This window comes from Halyomorpha halys, unplaced genomic scaffold (genome assembly GCF_000696795.3).
Source record: "Halyomorpha halys isolate HHAL.00 unplaced genomic scaffold, Hhal_1.1 Scaffold396.1, whole genome shotgun sequence".
Classification (NCBI taxonomy): domain Eukaryota; kingdom Metazoa; phylum Arthropoda; class Insecta; order Hemiptera; family Pentatomidae; genus Halyomorpha; species Halyomorpha halys.
The window spans coordinates 698,431-718,196 of NW_027111420.1; the positions used below are offsets into that span (position 1 = coordinate 698,431).

Sequence of the window (19,766 nt, forward strand, 5' to 3'; positions counted from 1 at the left end):
ACATCGGATTATTTTTTCTTAAATAATGAATTATTCCGTATTAATAATTGGAAGATTGTTTATCGACCGTATGTATTGATTGTAAATAGATGGTCCGGACTGAAAATGGGGCGAAATGTCGGAAACTAATAATAAAATTTTCTTCTATTTTTGTGACTTTCTTGAACGCCACCCAAACCATCTTCCTGCAATCATATTAAAATTATTTTTTATCCCATAATAGATTATCAATAATCACAGAACCTTCCTGCCTTTCTCGGTTGCCCTCTGTCCCCCAATATTATTTAACCCACTAATGCCCAGTCTATCCAAGACCACCTTTAACCAAAAGAGGGCACCGATACTTAAAGAAATGGCTCCCTCAAATTATCTCCTAAACAACTGATGAAGCCCTGCAAAGTGGGGCGAAACGTCGGACATTACATAGTTATAAACCATTTGTTCTTTTTTTTTTTTACCGCAACCATCTTCTTATATTTAAGTTTTAAGTTTTACAGTCAACTATATATATAGTTATTTAAAATCATTTATTTATTTAATATTTGAAAATTAACCAACAATAAAAAAAAAATAGAAATTACAAGGGATACTTTTGTTGATTTTTGATTGGTGAAATTATGAATTACTTCTTCAAAGTCTTTTTATAGGACAGGTAACATAATGTTTGTAGGCTAATTTCATGTTGGATAGCCGGAAATGGTTATATCTCTTTATTTGCTTGTATAAAGAGTTCATTGAAGTCTGCACTAATTTCCTACATGTGTTTTTTATAAGAGGGTCCCCAAACCAACTCAAAACTTTCATTAGTTTTTACTTTTACTAGCTTTTACATAGAAGGTATAGTAAGGGAGAGTACTTCGATCGTGAAAAATCTCAAATTCGAGTTTTAGACAGACGTACGCTTCTTGGTGCCCTGTGGGTCCAAATAACCATGTCTCCCAAAATGGTTTGCTGGTATATATGCGAAACGTAATGAGAAAATGAAATTACGAGATGGAATATGAGTATTTATCTTTAGGAAAGTCTTCTGATTCGTCATGATTGTTTTTTAGTACATCTTCGCCGTCGTTTAGGTTTGGAATCAATTAGAAAAAATTGAGATGTTGAAGAGATGCTCTTAAGCGCCTCAAAAAAAAAAACAATATAGAGTAAAAAAATGTAAAGAATTTTCTCTTGTTTAATTTTTTACAGAATACTTGTTTATAAGAAAAAATGCTCAGTTTTCATGGAATGGGAGAAAAACGGAAAATTAATTATTTCCGTTCTTCGGTTATTATTGTTCAACCTCCTTGATTTATCTACAGCACTACATAGATATATTATTCACTATTTAACATTATTTTTTCAGCACACTTACAAAGCTTGATATTAAACATTTTACAAGCTTATAAAATATCTGCCAAAAGAAAAGGAAGTGAGGTTGGAATGAGTTTCATTATGGAACGCATGGGACTTTGATTACTCCTGGGGCAACAAAGTTTACTTTTATCCGATTACAAACATGGAAAAATAATTTAAAAAACATTGCTACAAGTTAGTATTATGTCTGTCAGGTTTTCTATACCATACTGTAAGATTTTTAACATTTTAGCTTTACGTATGCATCTATATCACGACATAAAACTACTACACTCATTCGTCATGATCGGACTCACCTGAATGGAGGTGTTTCCCTTTCCCTTTATGACAGCTTGAGAATTAAAATCCTCTTGAAATCTCATTCTCCTGATACCCCACACATAAGTACACATCTACAGAAATATCCTCCTCCTCTTGCCCTATACCTCCTCTTATCTATCCGCCCTCCTCAAGTTAAATTTGATGAAACCTTTGAATCCTCTCTCCTCACCTATGTTCCTCATTTTAACAATATTTGTATTGCTGGTAAGTCAAACAAAAACCTCCTTTCATTACAAAACTTACCTAATAAAACTAACATATCCGCTTGATTTTATTCCTTTCCCTTCCACCCATCATACCCAGTTTCTGACCTTAATAGACCTTTTCACTATCGATTCCCATCAAAATGTATTCTATTTTTTTCAAAATTGAATATCTTTCCGATCATATCATGACATTCAAATCTCCAATAACGTTCTCACTCTTAACCTTATCCTTAGACAAGTTTTTATTTATCCATTTATTTTAAACCAGATCGGACTGGTGGGCCTTACATGGTTGATATAACCGTTACATTATATATATATATATATATATATATATTAACAGTTGATTATGGGTTTAACATTAAACAATGTTATAATTAAAAGAAGATAAAGTAAATAGATAAGAATAATACTTCTTAATAAAAAAGAAAAGTAAAATAAATAACAAAAAATAATGATATTTTTATACTTAACAAAACAAACAATTTCCCTCTAACGGTAAAAAGAAACAAGTTAATTTGATAAGGGTCTAGAGAATAAAAAAAAATAAAAAAATAAATAATAATAATAAGTAAAATAGAGGTAGTGTGAATAATGAATTAATGGATATAGAATTTATAACAGAATGTCCTGCAGGGCTTCAGTCTTCGGGTTGAGGTAGGGTTTCCCAGGTTATAGGTCACTGCTCCTTTAACTGTCGGCAATTGGGAGTGGAACTTCATGAACCGTTTTTTGATGTAATCTTCTATTGACTCCATTTCCCAATACATTGGAATTTCTGTTTAGAATAGGATATAGCATTGCTAATCTTGCGTAAGTTTGATGTTGATATGGTGATTCCTGTTTCACTGGCAGGATTTTAAACAAGTTTCCTGATTAAACCTCTACGCTTTAACCCAAGAAACCATGAACCTGTACTTGATTCACTATCCTATTCCATAGAAACCATTCATCCCAATCAATTGACGAGATGTTGGAACGCCTATCATCTAATCTCCCAACCTTTCTTAATATACTTGTACCTCTTAAATCCTTTACCTTCGGACATCCCTAGCTCCCTGTATAAATAATAAAATTCGAGAACTGATCAAAAGAAGAGAAACTGCCAGAAGAAGCTTTGGATGTATTAAACTTCCAGTTGTTTATTCCAACTTCAAGTCTCTTAGAAACCTTAGTCAGTCCTTCTTACGCCAAGCTAATACAAAGCACTTTCACAGTATCCTTTCCCAAGCTCCAGATCCTAACATAAAAATCCTAAATTCCAAGAAAATTCTCCATTACCTCCATGTCCTCCTCTAACTATCCAGTCTCACCTGACAACCTAGATTCATTTTTCAGTGATACTCTTCCAAATGAGTCTCACTCACTTTCCCTTCCTATTTCCCTAACTCCATTTAACCCAGATCACTTCTATTTCCTTCACACAAACCCTGATGACCTAATTACCTCTGTACTCAAATCCCGAATGAATGATGTAGGACAAGACCAAATCCAAGTACAAATAATTAAACTAAGCCTTCTTGTCGTGAGTCATCTTTCCTGCTTTTCTACATATCTACAACTTTCCCCTTCAAAAACCCATTTTTCTCATAGTCTGGAAAGTAAAAAAAAGTACGAGTTAGACCACAGAATAAGGTTACTTTTCCCTTCCTGGCCTCTGACTTTAAACCCATCTCCACCCTATCTAAGCCTCTGGAAACATTAGTTCAATCCTGACCCACCTTATTCCTTGAAATTATGTCCTTAATCCATTCCAATCAGGTTTCTGTTCTTATTATTCCACACAATTTGCTCAGCTAAAAATTTCCCAAGACCTCTATTCCTCTATAGATCAAAAGAATACAATCCTTGTCCTCTTTGATTTTTCAAAAGCTTTCAACACCATTGAACACTCCTCTCAAAACTACAAAATATTTTCCTGCCTAATAGTTCCTTGAACTGGTTACATTCCTTCTTGGCTCTCCACTCCCAAACTATTGTTAATTCTAATTAACCCCCTCATCATCACTACTTCCCTCTCACGGTGTTCCTCAAGTTTCCTCTATCTCACCAACCCTATTTTCCATATATATATATATATATATATATATATCCCAGCTTCCTTCAATCCACTATTCCGTATAGGTGCCCCATCCTCCCTCCCTGGGAGGTGGCAAGGTAGGAAGGGCCACTAAAACCCTATCAACATCAACCTACCTTAAGTCTCTTCTTCTCTTGAATCTCCTTCCCCTGCCCAACTATTTTTCTATATCTCTTAATTATTATTATTATTATTATTTCTTTATTCTCTTCCTTCTTTAATTATTATTTGTTCTATTCTTCAATCCTCACACAGAGGTCCCTCAACTTCAAAGATCTAAGTAGAGTTCCTGACAGAAAATTTCAGACAAGTATTTCACTGGATTCCTTCAAGTACCAATGGTAGAAAAAAGTTATATTCAATTTGATTTATGTTTCATTTACATAAGAAAATTTATTAAATCATGTCTTATTTTCAGTTTTGGAGAGATCGGAAAAAAAATGTCAGAAGGATGAAAGGAAATATATTAATTGCATCATTTTAGTTATGTATTTTATACTTTATTTGTTCTCTTATCTTTTCAATAATCTTAGTGTAATACTAATAACACATTTCAATGTTAACACCACATTACATGCGGTTTCGCAGGAAGTAACCTCAATTTTTAAATAAACTCATCTTGATCAGGGCTACTAATGAACTGCTTCATAAGATTCATCTTCAGTATTCTCAGATGTTCTCAGATCTCTCACTAATATTCTGAGCAAAGATGGCTCTATCCCTGTATCTGGAGACTATTCCTTTTTGGTACATCTATATTTCAATCCCTAAAAACCGAAAACCTTCCTATGTTACTGACCTCATCACCATAAGTTTATCCATTCATCTGTTAAATACAAGATCCCAACCTACTGATTTGTATATCCCTTCCAATAGAACCACTTCCTTTAAAAAATTCTTTGTTGTCCGATCTACCTCATTTGGGATTCCATACCTTCATCCATCCCTAAGGCTTCCTCCATAATATTATTTAAACATCTATTATAAATCTCCTTATCAATCTTTTGCAAACTTGTAAATAATAAATATCAATATAAGCTTGAATAAATAAGTACCTTTTTTTCATATTTTATGTATATGATTAATATATATAATAGCTTTATTTAATCATGTTTTAACTCAGTTAACGTAGCCAGACTAATGCTGTTCAAGTTGTTCCAAATTGTTATTTTTAGGGGACCAAGTGCCCCAGAATAATGATAAATTTTTCATTTTATATAAAACTATTTACGATGGTTTTCTTAATTTTTAAATTTTTTGCAAGTGTCTGATTAAGAGGGCTAAATTTATCTTTACAAGGAGAAAATTTAGTTGTCTGCGCTCGTTAAGAGTTGTAGAGGATCTAAACTCCTATATGTTATTAAGGGTTCAGGACAGTTCAAAATTGCTCTTAGAGGGCTAAATTTAGGCCGGACGTTTCCATTTTTTCCAAGTACACAGTGTCCACATTGTTTCCATTTTGTTTAGATTAATGATTTCTTATTTCTAAAAAGTAGTTTCATTCATACTAATACTAAATATTTTCTGAGATTAATCAAATGTTCTATAGTAAGAACATGTTGAAAGTTTTGCTAGCTCATGGCCTTCAAAACGCAGTCAAAAGTAGAAACTGTTCATTCGTGATCAAAGTATTTGAGTATGAGAGTTCTCATTAGGGGCACAGAATGTCCATGAACTAATGAAATTTTTGTCGTTTCTAGTGTAAGTACTTAATAACAAAAAGTAACCTCTTATATTATTTTTTAAATATTTGCAGGTTGAAATTTTGTACATCTCTATTATTTTAAAATAGTTTGTATAGTGTTTCAGCCAAAGTATGTCAGCAAAACTGATATTGAGTTAGTTAAAGAATAAATCTTCTCAACATTTTTAAGTGAATTTAATTTATTACTAAACTGATCAAAAGGAAATCTGGAAAATGATCCAAGAAAGAAAATAAACTGAACTAGAAACAGCACTTTGGAGCCAAACAAAGGGAAAACCCAAGGGATTAACAGGGAGGTGTTAAACACTAGGGAAGAACAACAAAAAACAACATTATTGGAGGTGATACAGAGAATATGGGAGGAAGAAAGTATCTCAAAGGCCAAGGATCTTGATATAACTGATTCAGTACTGAAAAAATGATCCAATTGGAATATAGTGATAACACATATGCAGCACTCTCTAGTGTAGTCTCAGATGAAAATAAATACATTTTAAAACTGGATTGCTCTTTACTGTACAGATATAATAGGCCACCATGCATTATTTTAAAAGGTGGAACACAATAGCCAAGATTTTCATTTCTAAACAAATACTTAAAAAAAGTAAGGGAAAAAATCGAAGAGATTCAATTCTAGTACACCACGAATATAAGTACCGAAACAGTATTCTGAGCATCTTCAGATTGTTCATAGGATTGGAGATGTCATTCATATGTAATACAAATATTTAACCAAAAAACTGAAGATATTATAACATTCTCATATCATGAAGGCTTTGATATTATAACAAGCTTGTGAAACAGAGTTTAAAACTAATAACTGACTGCAAATTAATCATCAGAATCCTATAATAGCAGAATAGCAAAATATATCATCACAAGAAAAGAAAATGAAAACATAAGAAGCAAAATATCGCTTAGAAAGGTGAAAGTAATAAATAAAAGAAATTTGAGAGAACTTTTAATTGTATTTTCCATAAAGTTACTGCATTGTTACTTAACACCACTGTGAAGTAAGCCATTGATATGAAAGTAACCATAAGATACATTAGAAAGCTTTGATTATTCTATGAAATCATAGACCATTAAGCAGATTAACAGATAGGAAACCAAAAATCAAATAAATGAATAGAATATTTTAAAATAACACACAGCTGCAGACAACAAATTGGAACAAGTAGGTAGTGTAAATGATATTCAAGTTCTGTAACTACCATGGAACTAAGTAAAATACTTTCTTTACTTTTCATAGCTTTATTTAGTAAAAATAATTACTTTTTCATGTATCTGTCACCCTAGATGAAAGTAGTTGAAATTTCAAGACTGTGAATAATAGACCAAGTTTGATAAACTTTTGGAAATCACTATTTAACAGTTCGGTTGTGATACCGTAGAAGTTTCTTTCTTTTGATTTCTTCGAGTATTAATAAAACAAGAGTAGAAGTAGGACACAATAAATTGATAAATAAATATGTAAACATTTCGGAATTTCATAACAAAGTCATATTATTTATAATCTTATACTTGCACCACTGACAAAATTGGTTTTATTTTATTTTCATGTGGTCAATGTCAGTATATTTTGTTTAAGTAATTTCTACGAATACAAGCTCATGGGAGTCTTAACCATAGCAGTCATCCAAGAGGAGGTAGGTTCTCCACATTAAACCTACCAAAGTATGGAGGAGTCATACTGAAATAAATATCTTCTGGATATATTAATTTCTTAGTACCTTGGAAAAGAGAAGTGATTAAAGAAAATTTTATTATATTATTTTAGTTCTAAAGCTTCACAAAATTGTAGATATTATTGCTTTTATTTTTCTCCACTCAGCAATTCTTAAAAATTATTACACTCTAGAACCTAATTCTAAAGTAGATATATGTATGTATATGCATATAATTAGTTTTAATTTTGTTTAAATGAATTTCAAAAATACAATAGATTAAAAATATGTTCTTAAATTTTAGGGACTAACAGTTAAGAAATATATTTATATCAATTTTTAAAAACTAAAAAATATTAAAACAAAGATAAAAATGAATGGAATATGGTCCGGGTGCGGTAAAAAAAAACTCAAATAGTAGATAATTGTACTATTATATTGAGCCAACATTTCGCCCCATGTTGCAGGGCTTCGTCAAGGCTGTTTTGATGGCAGTCAAAGACAAAGTGACAAATTTACTTTGTCTTTGACAGCCATCAAAACAGCCTTGACGAAGCCCTGCAATGTGGGGCGAAATGTTGGCTCAATATAATAGTACAATTATCTACTATTTGAGATTTTTTTTACCGCACCCGGACCATATTCCATTCATCTATATACATGGTCAATCAATAATCTTCCAAAGATAAAAATGTTAATACAAATATAAAAATATAATAAGTCCCCTCCTTCAATAAAGCTATTATTTCTACTATTTTAGGTTATTTCGGACTAAATTGTAAAATAAATAATTTTAATTACCTGAAATAAATATGAGATGAAATATTTATTTCTCACTATCCGGAAATAAAGCAGCTTCCCATTTTACAGTCAAATTTCACATTTAACATAATAACTTTTTAACACTTATAACACTGTGACTATGGATTAATACAGCATTAAAAAAAACTCATTTTTTTCTAATTTCCTTAATGATACAATAATATAACTTGTTTATAAAATATCCAATCAAAAATGAATCATCCATTATTATAAGTTGACATGTTATGGCTCTATATACATATATATATATATATAGACGGATTTGAACATTTACAAAGTTTAAAGCTAATTTTTATATGATTAAAATCATTAAAATTCAACTGATACCAGGACTGCATGAGTTAAAGTACTGTTTTTAAAAAACTGCAATTTTATGATAAAATCTGAATTGAAAATCATTAACTAGTCTCATCAACATAATTAGCTATGTAATTATTTGAAAGATAAGAATAAATATCGACAAAAATATTTAAATCTAAACCATAAATAAACTGAAATCTGACTAAAAGTTATATTTACCAATTTGGATTAAGATTCTTTTTAAGTTTTTAAATAATATATATGAATAAAAATGGAAAACAATACTGAGGTTGTAAGATTTACCAAAGTCAACTTAATTTTTATGATAGGCAGAGTAGCCAATCAGAGTAATTGGCACCTCAATAAACAGTGTAGCCAATTTCATTGACATGATAAAATGTCACACTAAAAGATTATTTCAACGATATGGAAACTTATCTATAAGGATTCATTATTAATTAAAAACGAACTAATATCAGATCGTTTTTTGTATCCTTATAATCAACATATTTAGCATTACTTTTTTCCTAGTGGGAACCGCGTAAGAAAAAAATATTAAATAGCGTAGCCTAACATATCTCTATTGAAATTCTACACTTCAAATTCGTCCCCTTGTTACATTTTCAAAAACATCTCTGGACATAACTGTTTAAAAATATATTTATCGGATTTGCGGTCTCCAGCGAATGGTCTGGTAAATCCGTAAGTGTAGTTCAAGAAACGCAGCACTTTAAATAGGCAATAGGTCGGGAAGTTCTATTTTTTTTATATCACTGCTTTCCTTGAATAGTGGCACATCTAACAAAAATAATTTCTATTTTATTTATAATTGGACGTATTCCAAAGATAGTAGGGTATACTGAGGTTACTTTACTTACTGTGATCGTTCTGTAAACTTTCATAAAGCTATTAGCATTTTTAAAATTAATTTCAGTCTACAGTTTACTCTGTGATGTACCTCAAACACAAAATAAGAATAAGTAAAAAAATTGTTTTTTGCAGAAATTGTTTCTTGACACTATTCAAGCAAAGCAGCGATAGGTTGTGCTGGTATCAACATTTAAAACCTAAATTTACTTTCTCAGCAGACAGCTGTTAGTTAATTTTATTCAAGAAAAAACCGAAATATCTTTTAAGTTTTTCATTCCATCCTTAGTATCTTGGAAAGACCTAATAGAGCTTTGTAAGGGTTCCCCAGTTCCAATGGTTTATCAATTCATCAGGGAGATATGTTTAATCATGAAATATAGAATCAAAACTATCCAACTTTTTTTCTTGGTCTGGTACTGAGGGACAGAGATGGGCTGTCAGGACAGGTTTTGTGCCATAATCTGTTTCACTGAATGAAGGATAGTGATTCTGAAAAAAAAAAAAAAGATGGCTCAGTAAACTGAGTTACTCTAATGTGTGATAAAACAATAATCTTCACCATCCTTAACTACCAGATTTGTTGAGAAGGTCTGTAACAACAGACTGGAATAATTTTCTTGTTCAGCAGCCAAGAAAAAAAATATATTAACTTTCCATATTTATTTATTCCTTCTATTGTCTATTTTTTATAGAAAACATCTATCCTTCATGTTTTCAACTAATTGTTAAAAAAAACTAAACATTAAAATGTTTTCATACATAGATCGTGGTGTCAGTTATGAACATAATTAAAAAAAAAAAAAATAAAAAGTGAAGAAATTTTGTTTAGTCTTTTACATAAAATAATTATTGAATTTATGATACTATATTTAATTATTCTCCCCAAACATTATGTTTTGCAGAGCTGAAGAAAGGAAATAATTTGAAAATGTTTAATGTATTTCAGTAGGGGCAGGAGGTATGAAAATTGAACAAATTTATATTAGCATTTTCAAATTTTATCATGGAATAAAATATCTATATTTAATTTTCAAATAATCAAATAGTAGTGTTGAAATAGTTTTTATATGGTTTACTCAAAACCTAATTTTAACACTTATTCCTTTTCTAAATAAAAAAAATTGCCAAATATTTAGGGAATACTTATACTTTAATAATAATGATTATAAACTTTACTTTATACAAACTATTTTTCACAGTAAAAAGAAAGCATAATGGAAAAAGTGTAAGTAGAAAAAACAGGCAAAATTCAGTAGACTCTAATGGCAAACAACTTCATTACATGCTCTTTAAATTGAGTAGTGAAAAAGTCATCGAATTCATTAAGCCATAGTTATTAAATATATTTTGCTATAAAAGAAACAACTAAACAAACTAATAAAAATTAGTATATATGTATATATAGTTGACCGTAAAAATTGATATATAAGAAGATGGTCAGGGTTGCGGTCAAAAGAGAAACAAAAATAATTTACATCTATTTATTTTCTGATGTTTCACCCCACTTTGCAGGGCTAAAAAGATACAAAATGATACAATGATATGAATAAAAATACAAAGATAAGATCATTGTATCTTATCTTTGTATTTTTATTCTTAACTCCAAGGACCCGGTTTCGAATCAGGCTATGGCAGAAAATTCTTATGCTATCATTCTCTGTAGCTATTATCACACTCTCCAGATTGAACACCTTGGATTATTTTATTTGGGGTGATATTTAATAAAACATCTAAGCAAGCCCTATCAATGACCCTAATTTCTAAGAAGAAAGATAATTGAAAATTGTGAAATATTAACAAATATTCAGTATCATTCTTCCACTGCTTCAATGTACAAAAGATTCCAAGCGAATCTTAATGTTCAATGTGATTACTCTGAATAACAATGATATGAATGTTAGTGTTTACAACTCATTAATAAAGTAGTTGGAACACATATTAATTTATTATTATAACTTAAATAATTGATAATGTTCAGAATATTTACTAAGCAAAGCATTAGCAGACATACCTTTATAGAAATTTTTTGACTTGTTTTAATATCCTTAATTTATATTTGCAGTTAGGCCAGTTAACTCTGTATATAAAAGTTTATCACACAACACAAGAAGAGTTTATACCATAAGGGAATATAGAACATAAACTATGTTTTAATTTTCCTCCTTTATTTTGTTTATAAAAAAAAAATTAAAGACTTATTCTAAAAATAATATCAGGAACATGATGTACAAATCATAAAAATGTTGATCTCAGAAAAAAAAAATCAGACTTTTTAATACTTCAATGGTATTTCAAACTGTTTTATTTCCGCTCACAGCATTTAAGTACTATTTCTAGAAAAGAATATCATTAATATTCAAAACTTAGCACATCAACAAAAGTAGCTGATGAATGTGGCAGTACTTACCGGTGAGCCAAAAGAAAACCTTTGAAATAAATTCTCAATCCAACTAATCACATCCATAAAATTTACCAATCAGCCCTGTTTTAAGTCGGTTTCTTTTTTTAAATAAATTACAACCTTCCCGTACTATGCATGTAATTTTTACTACATTAATAAACCATATTATTTTAAATAACTATAGTAGAATGCCACATGCTTAAATCGCATATAACTTTGAATTGACACCTTTGAGAATCCATGCCCAAATTTATATTCTTAAAAGCTACATAAATGTAACAGCAGCAAGAGTAAGTAAAAAATAATATGTACCAACAATAAACATTAATAAAAATAATATCATTAGAAGTTTTAAAGAGGAACCACAAAACTATTAAGGACTTTCAAAGGCAGGACAAATATATTTTTAAATTTTAACTTTTCAAATTAAACACTAAGTACATACTGGTTAAATAAAAAAGGAGGCATATTTATAAAAGCATGAATTGTAGTTATTGTATCAGAAAATATGACCACAATATTAAAAAAATAAATAAATAAATAAGAATTCAGACTTTTAATAAATTAATTCTTAGGAAGATATCTGGCTCTATATTTTTTCCACATAGTTATACATTTTTGGTAATGAACTTGCTGCTGAGTATAAAAAAATGTTTTAATATCTTACTACCTATTAATGACAGCATACCATGACCCTTTCTATAAATTCAAAACTACTTCAATCAATAACAAAATTTCTTCATTGTCTACTTTAAAAAATTACTCATTTATTTAATATCACACTAGCTTTAAATGAAGGTTAATATTAAAAAAAAAAAAAAAAAAAAAAAAGATTTGCATTTAAAAGCTAATTCATGACAAAAAGTTAGGCATAAAAATATTAACAATTTAGAAACTTTTTACTGATGATCAACAATATTACTATGATGCAGAATGCTCTAATTTAATGTAAAAGAAAAATCTTAATTACTTATATTTAGGAGGAATATTTATCAAAACTTAGCTTTGAATCGTTTAGTTTTTGCTTAGAAATAAAGTATGATATAAAGTAGTCACATAATTATCACTAATCGATATCACAGCAATAAAGATGTACACCTTTTCATCACTAATAGTTTACAAAACTTAAAAGTAATTGAAACGACTCATATTGCTATAAATAATAGGAACTTCAAAATATTCTAAAGATCACAATAATGAATACAATGATTACTTGGTTTTGTAATGATAATAAATTTTAAAAACATAAATTGATGCTAGAAAACTTTGAATAACAGATTAATTTCAACTATCACTTGAGTCAATTGAGAAAAATTTGCTTTTAAATTAGACAATGGTATGTATATAAAACTGTGGCATGTTACAAAAATTAACAATAACATTCTAGAATCTATTTGAAGTAACATATTCAAATAGAAACAACTAAAACCAATCAAACAAAAATATAATTGAAACCAGCATTGTATTTATTTATAATTTATCAGCACTTAGTTAATTGGTATTAAATTATTTAAAAAGTTCAAAATATTGTACTAAGCATGCACAGACATCACGAAAAAAGTTATTTACACAGCATGGCAATGTTAAAAAAAAAAGTAACTTAATCATTTAATCAAATATTGAGCACTTGTATATTAAAATTAACATACTTTTACTTGTCATGGAATATAATAATAAATCATTTTTTGTAACTCCCATCACTATTAGTAACAAAAGGAAACTGGAGAACCTGATGATAGTGGGTGTTTTTTCTCTAATGACTAAATTATAACAAAAACTAAAGGTTTCCGCAAACAAGTTGCAGAAAATATAGGAATCTGATAGACTAACGCGACTATTTCGTTTAAGTATGGAACACAAATCTTTGATCCCTCCCATTGAATCTGTTGAACACATAACAAAAAAATTAAAAATAATAAATCACGCCAAGGATAAAATGAATTGTAAACAAATCACATCAAGTATCATTCGTAATTTAAAAATCTAATTTTAACAAGGAGGATGGTTTATTTTATAATTTTTATTTCGACAAAATAGAAAGCGGTGTGATTAATGCATTATGTGATCTCTTAGAAACATTTTGATGTTCAACTAAATAGATATGAGAACTAAATTGTAAAAATGATGATTAACATAAATAATTGACTAAAAATTCCACTATTGGCCATCAAGTTTTGCAGAGGATAACAAAAATTATGAAGGGAAGGTCTTTAAACAGTACAAATACACAAGTGAAATATTACACAATCATAATGCTTCAGTAACTTAAAATAACCTTAAGAATAATTTTGAATAAACTTTATAACAGAAATAATTATTTTAAAAAAATCCCTGTATATATAACAAAAAAATATATACATGCTACAAAAAAATAGTAATGTAAAATTACTAAAAGACTTTACTAACTTTGCCTAATAAATAAAGAAGATTTATTTATTAATCGATATTTGATTTATTATAACCTCGTATGTACATTCAATGTAACTACATATATACAAAATTTACACGACCTATTTACATTTTGTACAAATAAAAATTTGATGATCAGTCTGATTTTACATGGATTAAAATTACTTTGAGTTACTGACCAAGTCCTTATTTTCAAAAATGTATATGGCTGACAAATCCAATAAATTTTAGATTTGAAACCTTCAGAGACTTTTGAAGTATTTGAATGATCTTTATATGATTAAAATTTAATTAGTCAGATTTATGGTCATACTATGACCAATTTGTTTAGTTATAAATTCATAAATTACATACTTTTTTTCAAATTTATCTTAGATACCTATAAGCATAATATGTATCTTAAGGTACACATTATAACCACATAAGTGGCAATACCAAAAACATTATTGTAATGAATTTTTTAAACATCATAAACACCTCTGGCATTTTTATCACAGAGCTGATTGGATGACACCATAAACAATATAACTATTAACATTACATTATTTATATATACTGTAACGAATCAACTGAAGGACTGATATCAAAATTTTGGAATTCTGAAACAATACATAGTCCACTAGGCATTGCACATTTGGACAAAAATATTTTTAAAAAATTATAATTTTTTGGATTAATTATTAAATTCAATAATAATTCATTAGAGTATGAAACCAGTTGATCAAAAAGAGCAGAAATGTACACATATCACAACAAAACAACTAACCCTTAATAATTTAAATTAAAAAAAAATTATAATAAAATAAAAAAAATATGATGAACAGACATAAAAAAATAATTTACTATTTAACTAATATAAGCAAATACAAAATGATTATTTACAAACTTATAATTCCTCAAAACAAAAACAAATGTACACAGTATTTTAAAAAAAAGTTTAAATGAACTGCTATGCTGTTAAGAAATCGAATCAGAGATATTTGATCTCTCATCCATTTTATTTCCAAAAATAACTTCCATCATCAGGGCTTTCAGCTTTTCTTCACTAGAACCACTTGCGGATAGGTCTTTGAGATCACTATCATCAAGGTCGGTATCATCTAGAATTAAAATTACAGAAGTTATTTCTAAAGATCAAATTCCGAACAATACAATGCTGAGTGAATTGTCATAACAGGATTACAAATAAAAATGTTTCATTTAAAGTTAACTATTTTAAGTTTTAAAAAATCTTAACTAAAAATGTCAGTAATAAATATCTAAAGATGGAAATTACAGATTCTCTGGGAGTTGTGGAGTAAAGAATTGGATTTCTTGAATAATAACCTACTCTCATCGAACTGCAGAGCATTCCTGTACCGCAGCAAACAGGTGGCAGCATGAACGCTGCTTGGTTATGAACAGTTATCTCCACAGGTAACAGGGTGAGTGCCTGAAATCAGGGAATGCCTCAAGAACTTATCAATATTTCTAATCAACAGAAAAATATTTAAAAACCAGGTTTTGTTTCTGAACGAGAAACGAGATTGTAATAAATAGAAAAAGTTTCACTGCAATTAAATATAATGGGGAACACAAGACAAATGGAATATATATGTATTTATTTAACAGGATTGTCAAGACCCATCATGAACCATGAAATGAAATAATTCATTGTAATTGATTCATAATAATAAAAAAAACATAATCTGAATATAATTATCAATGCCTCATAAAATACAAAAATAAAGTCTTATTTAGACAAATAGTTATTTTGAAAGAACAGAATACAGTACACATTCAAGAGTCCAGTGTTACTATACGTCCAGGTTATCTGATGAGCATGGAATGGTAGAAATGGGCAAAACTGAAAACAAACAGTTACAAAACTGACAACACAAAGAACATTGACAATTTTCTTTCAATTAGACAAATCGAATAATAAGATAAAAATTCATTGAACATTTGTACCTAGTTTAATTTTTTAAAAACATTTTTATTTTTAACTGACCAGTAATCTGACACTAACCTAGATGGAAATTTATTGGATCATGAAAACTGTACAACATACTGATATTGTTTGGATCAAAATTTAAGAACTAACATCTTTTTAAATAATATTTTATCATGAGAGAATAATTAATTATTTATTCTGAAAAATGAATAAGTATTCAAAAGCATATCTCTATATTTAATTTAGAGATCTGAATATGAATTTTACTGAGACTTTAATGATCAATTAATATAGTTTTCTGTCAATAATGTCAAAAAAATTACCATAATCCTTGCTTTGGACAAAAAATGATTAATTTGTAATGCATTAGTTAGGAAAAAGTATTTTAGATAAATATATTTTTTCCATTAACCTACTTAGTTAGAAAACTGTTATAAAATGAAAAAAATTGATAAAAAGAAGACTTTCCATAAAAACTTAAGTTAGAAGTCCCATAAACCCAGAAACTTGTCAGATTCCTATGGTCCCTGGCAATACTAATAGTCAGATCTGAAATGGGACCTACCCAATGCTATAAAGATGGCTGATTAGCTAATAGCATAAAATAATCATATGAGAAAAACCACAATTCTAATGAGAGCAATAATAAAAGAGTAGTCAACCTTATACTGCCAATTACGCACCATTGTAGTAAAATACAGAATTTAAAAATTTAAGACAGTAGCATGCTTGTAGCAGTGAATAAAATTCAACAGAACCTCTCTAGGATAAATTTGGCTGATGTAAGTAGATGGACGGTATTAATACAATAATGAATAATTCTCACAATAACTTACAGAAACAAAGAAAAGATTGGGAGGAGGAATCATACAAGAACCAGCGAACCTTATCAAAAGGATGCCTAAAAAACAAACATTTAAGCAAGATGAGGTAATATCTCCCAGTGAAAAGTTATTTTTTTATAATTCTAGAGGTGAATGTAATGTGTTGTATACGTTAGTACACATGCTGCATTCCTCATTACCAATTTTGTACAAAAATTTGTTTTCTTCCCTCATTTTCAAAAATATATTTACCTCAATTTAATCTCTTTATCAACCAAATTGTACTCTGATTTATGATAATTTAATTAATTTATCTAATTTCATAGGAAAAACTTTGTGGTTATTCGCATTCTAGGAATATACTTTGTTTTTATCTACCACATATTATGCATGACAAAAAACTTAAGAATGTTTAAGGAAAAATAGATTAATAATAAATGTAATGTTAATCACACGTAATGATTAAGAGCACTTAAGAATCAATATTTTTTTTTTTTTAAAGAAACTTGATATTAAATAAAATAACTTAAATTCAGACTACTTACATTGCATCACACTTTGTTGGGGAATGACACTTTCTACCGTCGCTACTTCAGTTTCTTCAATAATATCCAGTTCAGAACCATCTATAAGTATTGGACTGTCAATATTATCTTCTTTATCCGAAAGTATCCTTAATTCGATATCATTTTTCTTTATATCTTCATTGTTCGTTCTGTAATGTTTTTCAAATGCATACAAAGGTTTAGGATCAGGATTGTAATCACACTCATCAAAATCTTCTTTCTTAGGATACAACCGCCCGACAAAAGGCTCTAATTCTTTTTTCTTATGAATTTTTATTAAATGATTGTTCATATCAGATCGCAGATATGATAGAAAGTTACAAGAATTTACGAGACATTTAAATTTATTTATATTAAAATGTAAAGCAACATGTCTACGTACATAATTTACACGGTGAAATGTCTTCAAACAAAGGAGACATTTTTTTTTGGTACAGCTGATATACGAATTTATCTTCTTTGATACACAATCCCATTTTTCAGAAATTAAATCAGCATCATCATCATGCTCAGCATTCTGTGGCGAGGATGGGCATAGGGGAGAGTCACCATTTACCATAGAATGTTTGTTACTTTCTATTTGATTAGTTGGGAGACTATCATCAAGTGGCTCACCATCACTGAGAGTAGATATGCAAACCTCTTCACAATCATTAAATAATACAATTTCTTTAGCAACATCATAATTATCAATGGTATCATCCATCATCAAGCTCCCACTGTCCATTACCAACGTACACTCCTTCTTCTTACTATGTCCTGAAAATAGGCTTTCCTTAATATTGCTAATACTGTCATTACTAATGTTATCACATAAGGCTTCTTTGTCATTTTCTAGGTTCAAATAACTCTTGCTATTCTCCCCTTCTTTGCTACTTTCTAATCCACTAATATAATCTAAACTCGAATCTTTGCTATCAATATCATTCATATTAGTGCTTTCAATATGCATGGTTCTGGATTCACTCTGAGAATCATATGCTTCTTTTTCTTCTATTTCCTCTTCATCAATTTCTTCATTATTTTCTTCCTCATGATTCTCCGATTCCTCAACTTCAACAACATTTTCTGCTTCCTCTTCTTCATCTTCCATATCTGTTTCTCCATCTACTTCTGCTTCTCTTTCCTCAATATCTCCTTGTCCTTCATACAAATACGAACTTCCAACTTCAGTTGTAATCAAACTCTCATTCATAACCGATGAACTATCTTCATTAACAGATTCAGGTTGGTATTCCTCAATTATATCATTATTATTGTCATTTGATATTTCACACTTTTCATTAGGCTCAAATAACCTTTTGTTTTGGCTAGTTTCTTCATGCTCATTAAGACCATTCTCTTCAGATTCCATTTCATTGTCTTCAGATTCAACCTCATTCTCATCAGGCTCTTCAGCATCATTTTCTTCCAGATCATCGACTTCAGCCTCTTCCATGTCAATGTTGTCAGTATAACTGTCTTCATCAAGGTTCTTTTCAACTTTTATTTCTGGGGTTTCATATATCATTTCATCACCACTACTGACTAATAGAGCATCTGATTCTTCTTCTGACTCATAACCATCTGATTCAGAATCAGAATGACCAATATTGCTTCCATTAACAGTTGGATTTATTCTAATATTTTTTGACTCATAGTCACTATAATCACTGTCAGAATTTCCTAATGTATCATCAATAGGTACTTCCATATGTACTTTATTTAAGAGGTCTTCAAAAATATTTTCATTATATACACAATCACCTTTATATCTCTGAACAAAATTGTTTACTTCTTCTTCCCCATTACTAAGTGCATCATCATCTTTACTTGATGATTCATTATTAGACATAACAGGTCTCTGTTGTTGATCAAAATTAATAGGAAAATCTGTTTTCTTCAAAACTACACGAGGATCTAGAGCTTTCATACGAATTATCATCTCCGCATCATCCAACTTTAATTTTTTTTCTTCAACTACTTTCATAGGCGTGAGAGATTTTCGTTTCAAAGTATGTACAACCTCAGGTGGAATCGATTTCTTTTTTTGGCAGTGTGCAGCATGGGATAACAATGCTACTTTACGTTCAAACTTCTTCCCACAACCAGAACACCTCTGTAAAGAAGCGTGACCTCTCAATTCTTCCATGTAGGCCTGAAAAAGTAACAAATAAAATTAGAAACCAGGCTTAAATTTTTTAATTCTTCTTCTAGAAGTTAAACAATGGTAAAATTTATATCATACATAGGAACATAGTTTTACAAAGTCAAAATTAACTAACCCACAATACCCTCAAACCTATAATGTTCAATAAAATATA

The 19,766-nt window shown here is 29.3% G+C and overlaps 1 protein-coding gene across 4 annotated transcripts in view; it reads right to left on the minus strand.

The window, feature by feature from the left end:
- Nucleotides 1–10,797: 10,797 nt before the first annotated feature.
- The window catches only part of LOC106682207 (uncharacterized), a 24,541-nt gene continuing 15,572 nt past the window's right edge, over nucleotides 10,798–19,766 (minus strand). For 2 of the 4 annotated variants that reach the window (XM_014422937.3, XM_014422936.3), the window contains exons 8-9: nucleotides 17,443–19,600; nucleotides 10,798–15,240 (exon numbers count right to left, since the gene is read on the minus strand). In XM_014422937.3, coding sequence (XP_014278423.1) covers nucleotides 15,098–15,240; nucleotides 17,443–19,600 — 2,301 coding nt within the window. In that variant the 3' untranslated portion in view covers nucleotides 10,798–15,097. Of the gene's footprint in view, nucleotides 15,241–15,416; nucleotides 15,573–17,442; nucleotides 19,601–19,766 lie in introns of all 4 variants that reach the window. The other 2 variants (XR_001343385.3, XR_001343384.3) reach the window with 2 other exon arrangements.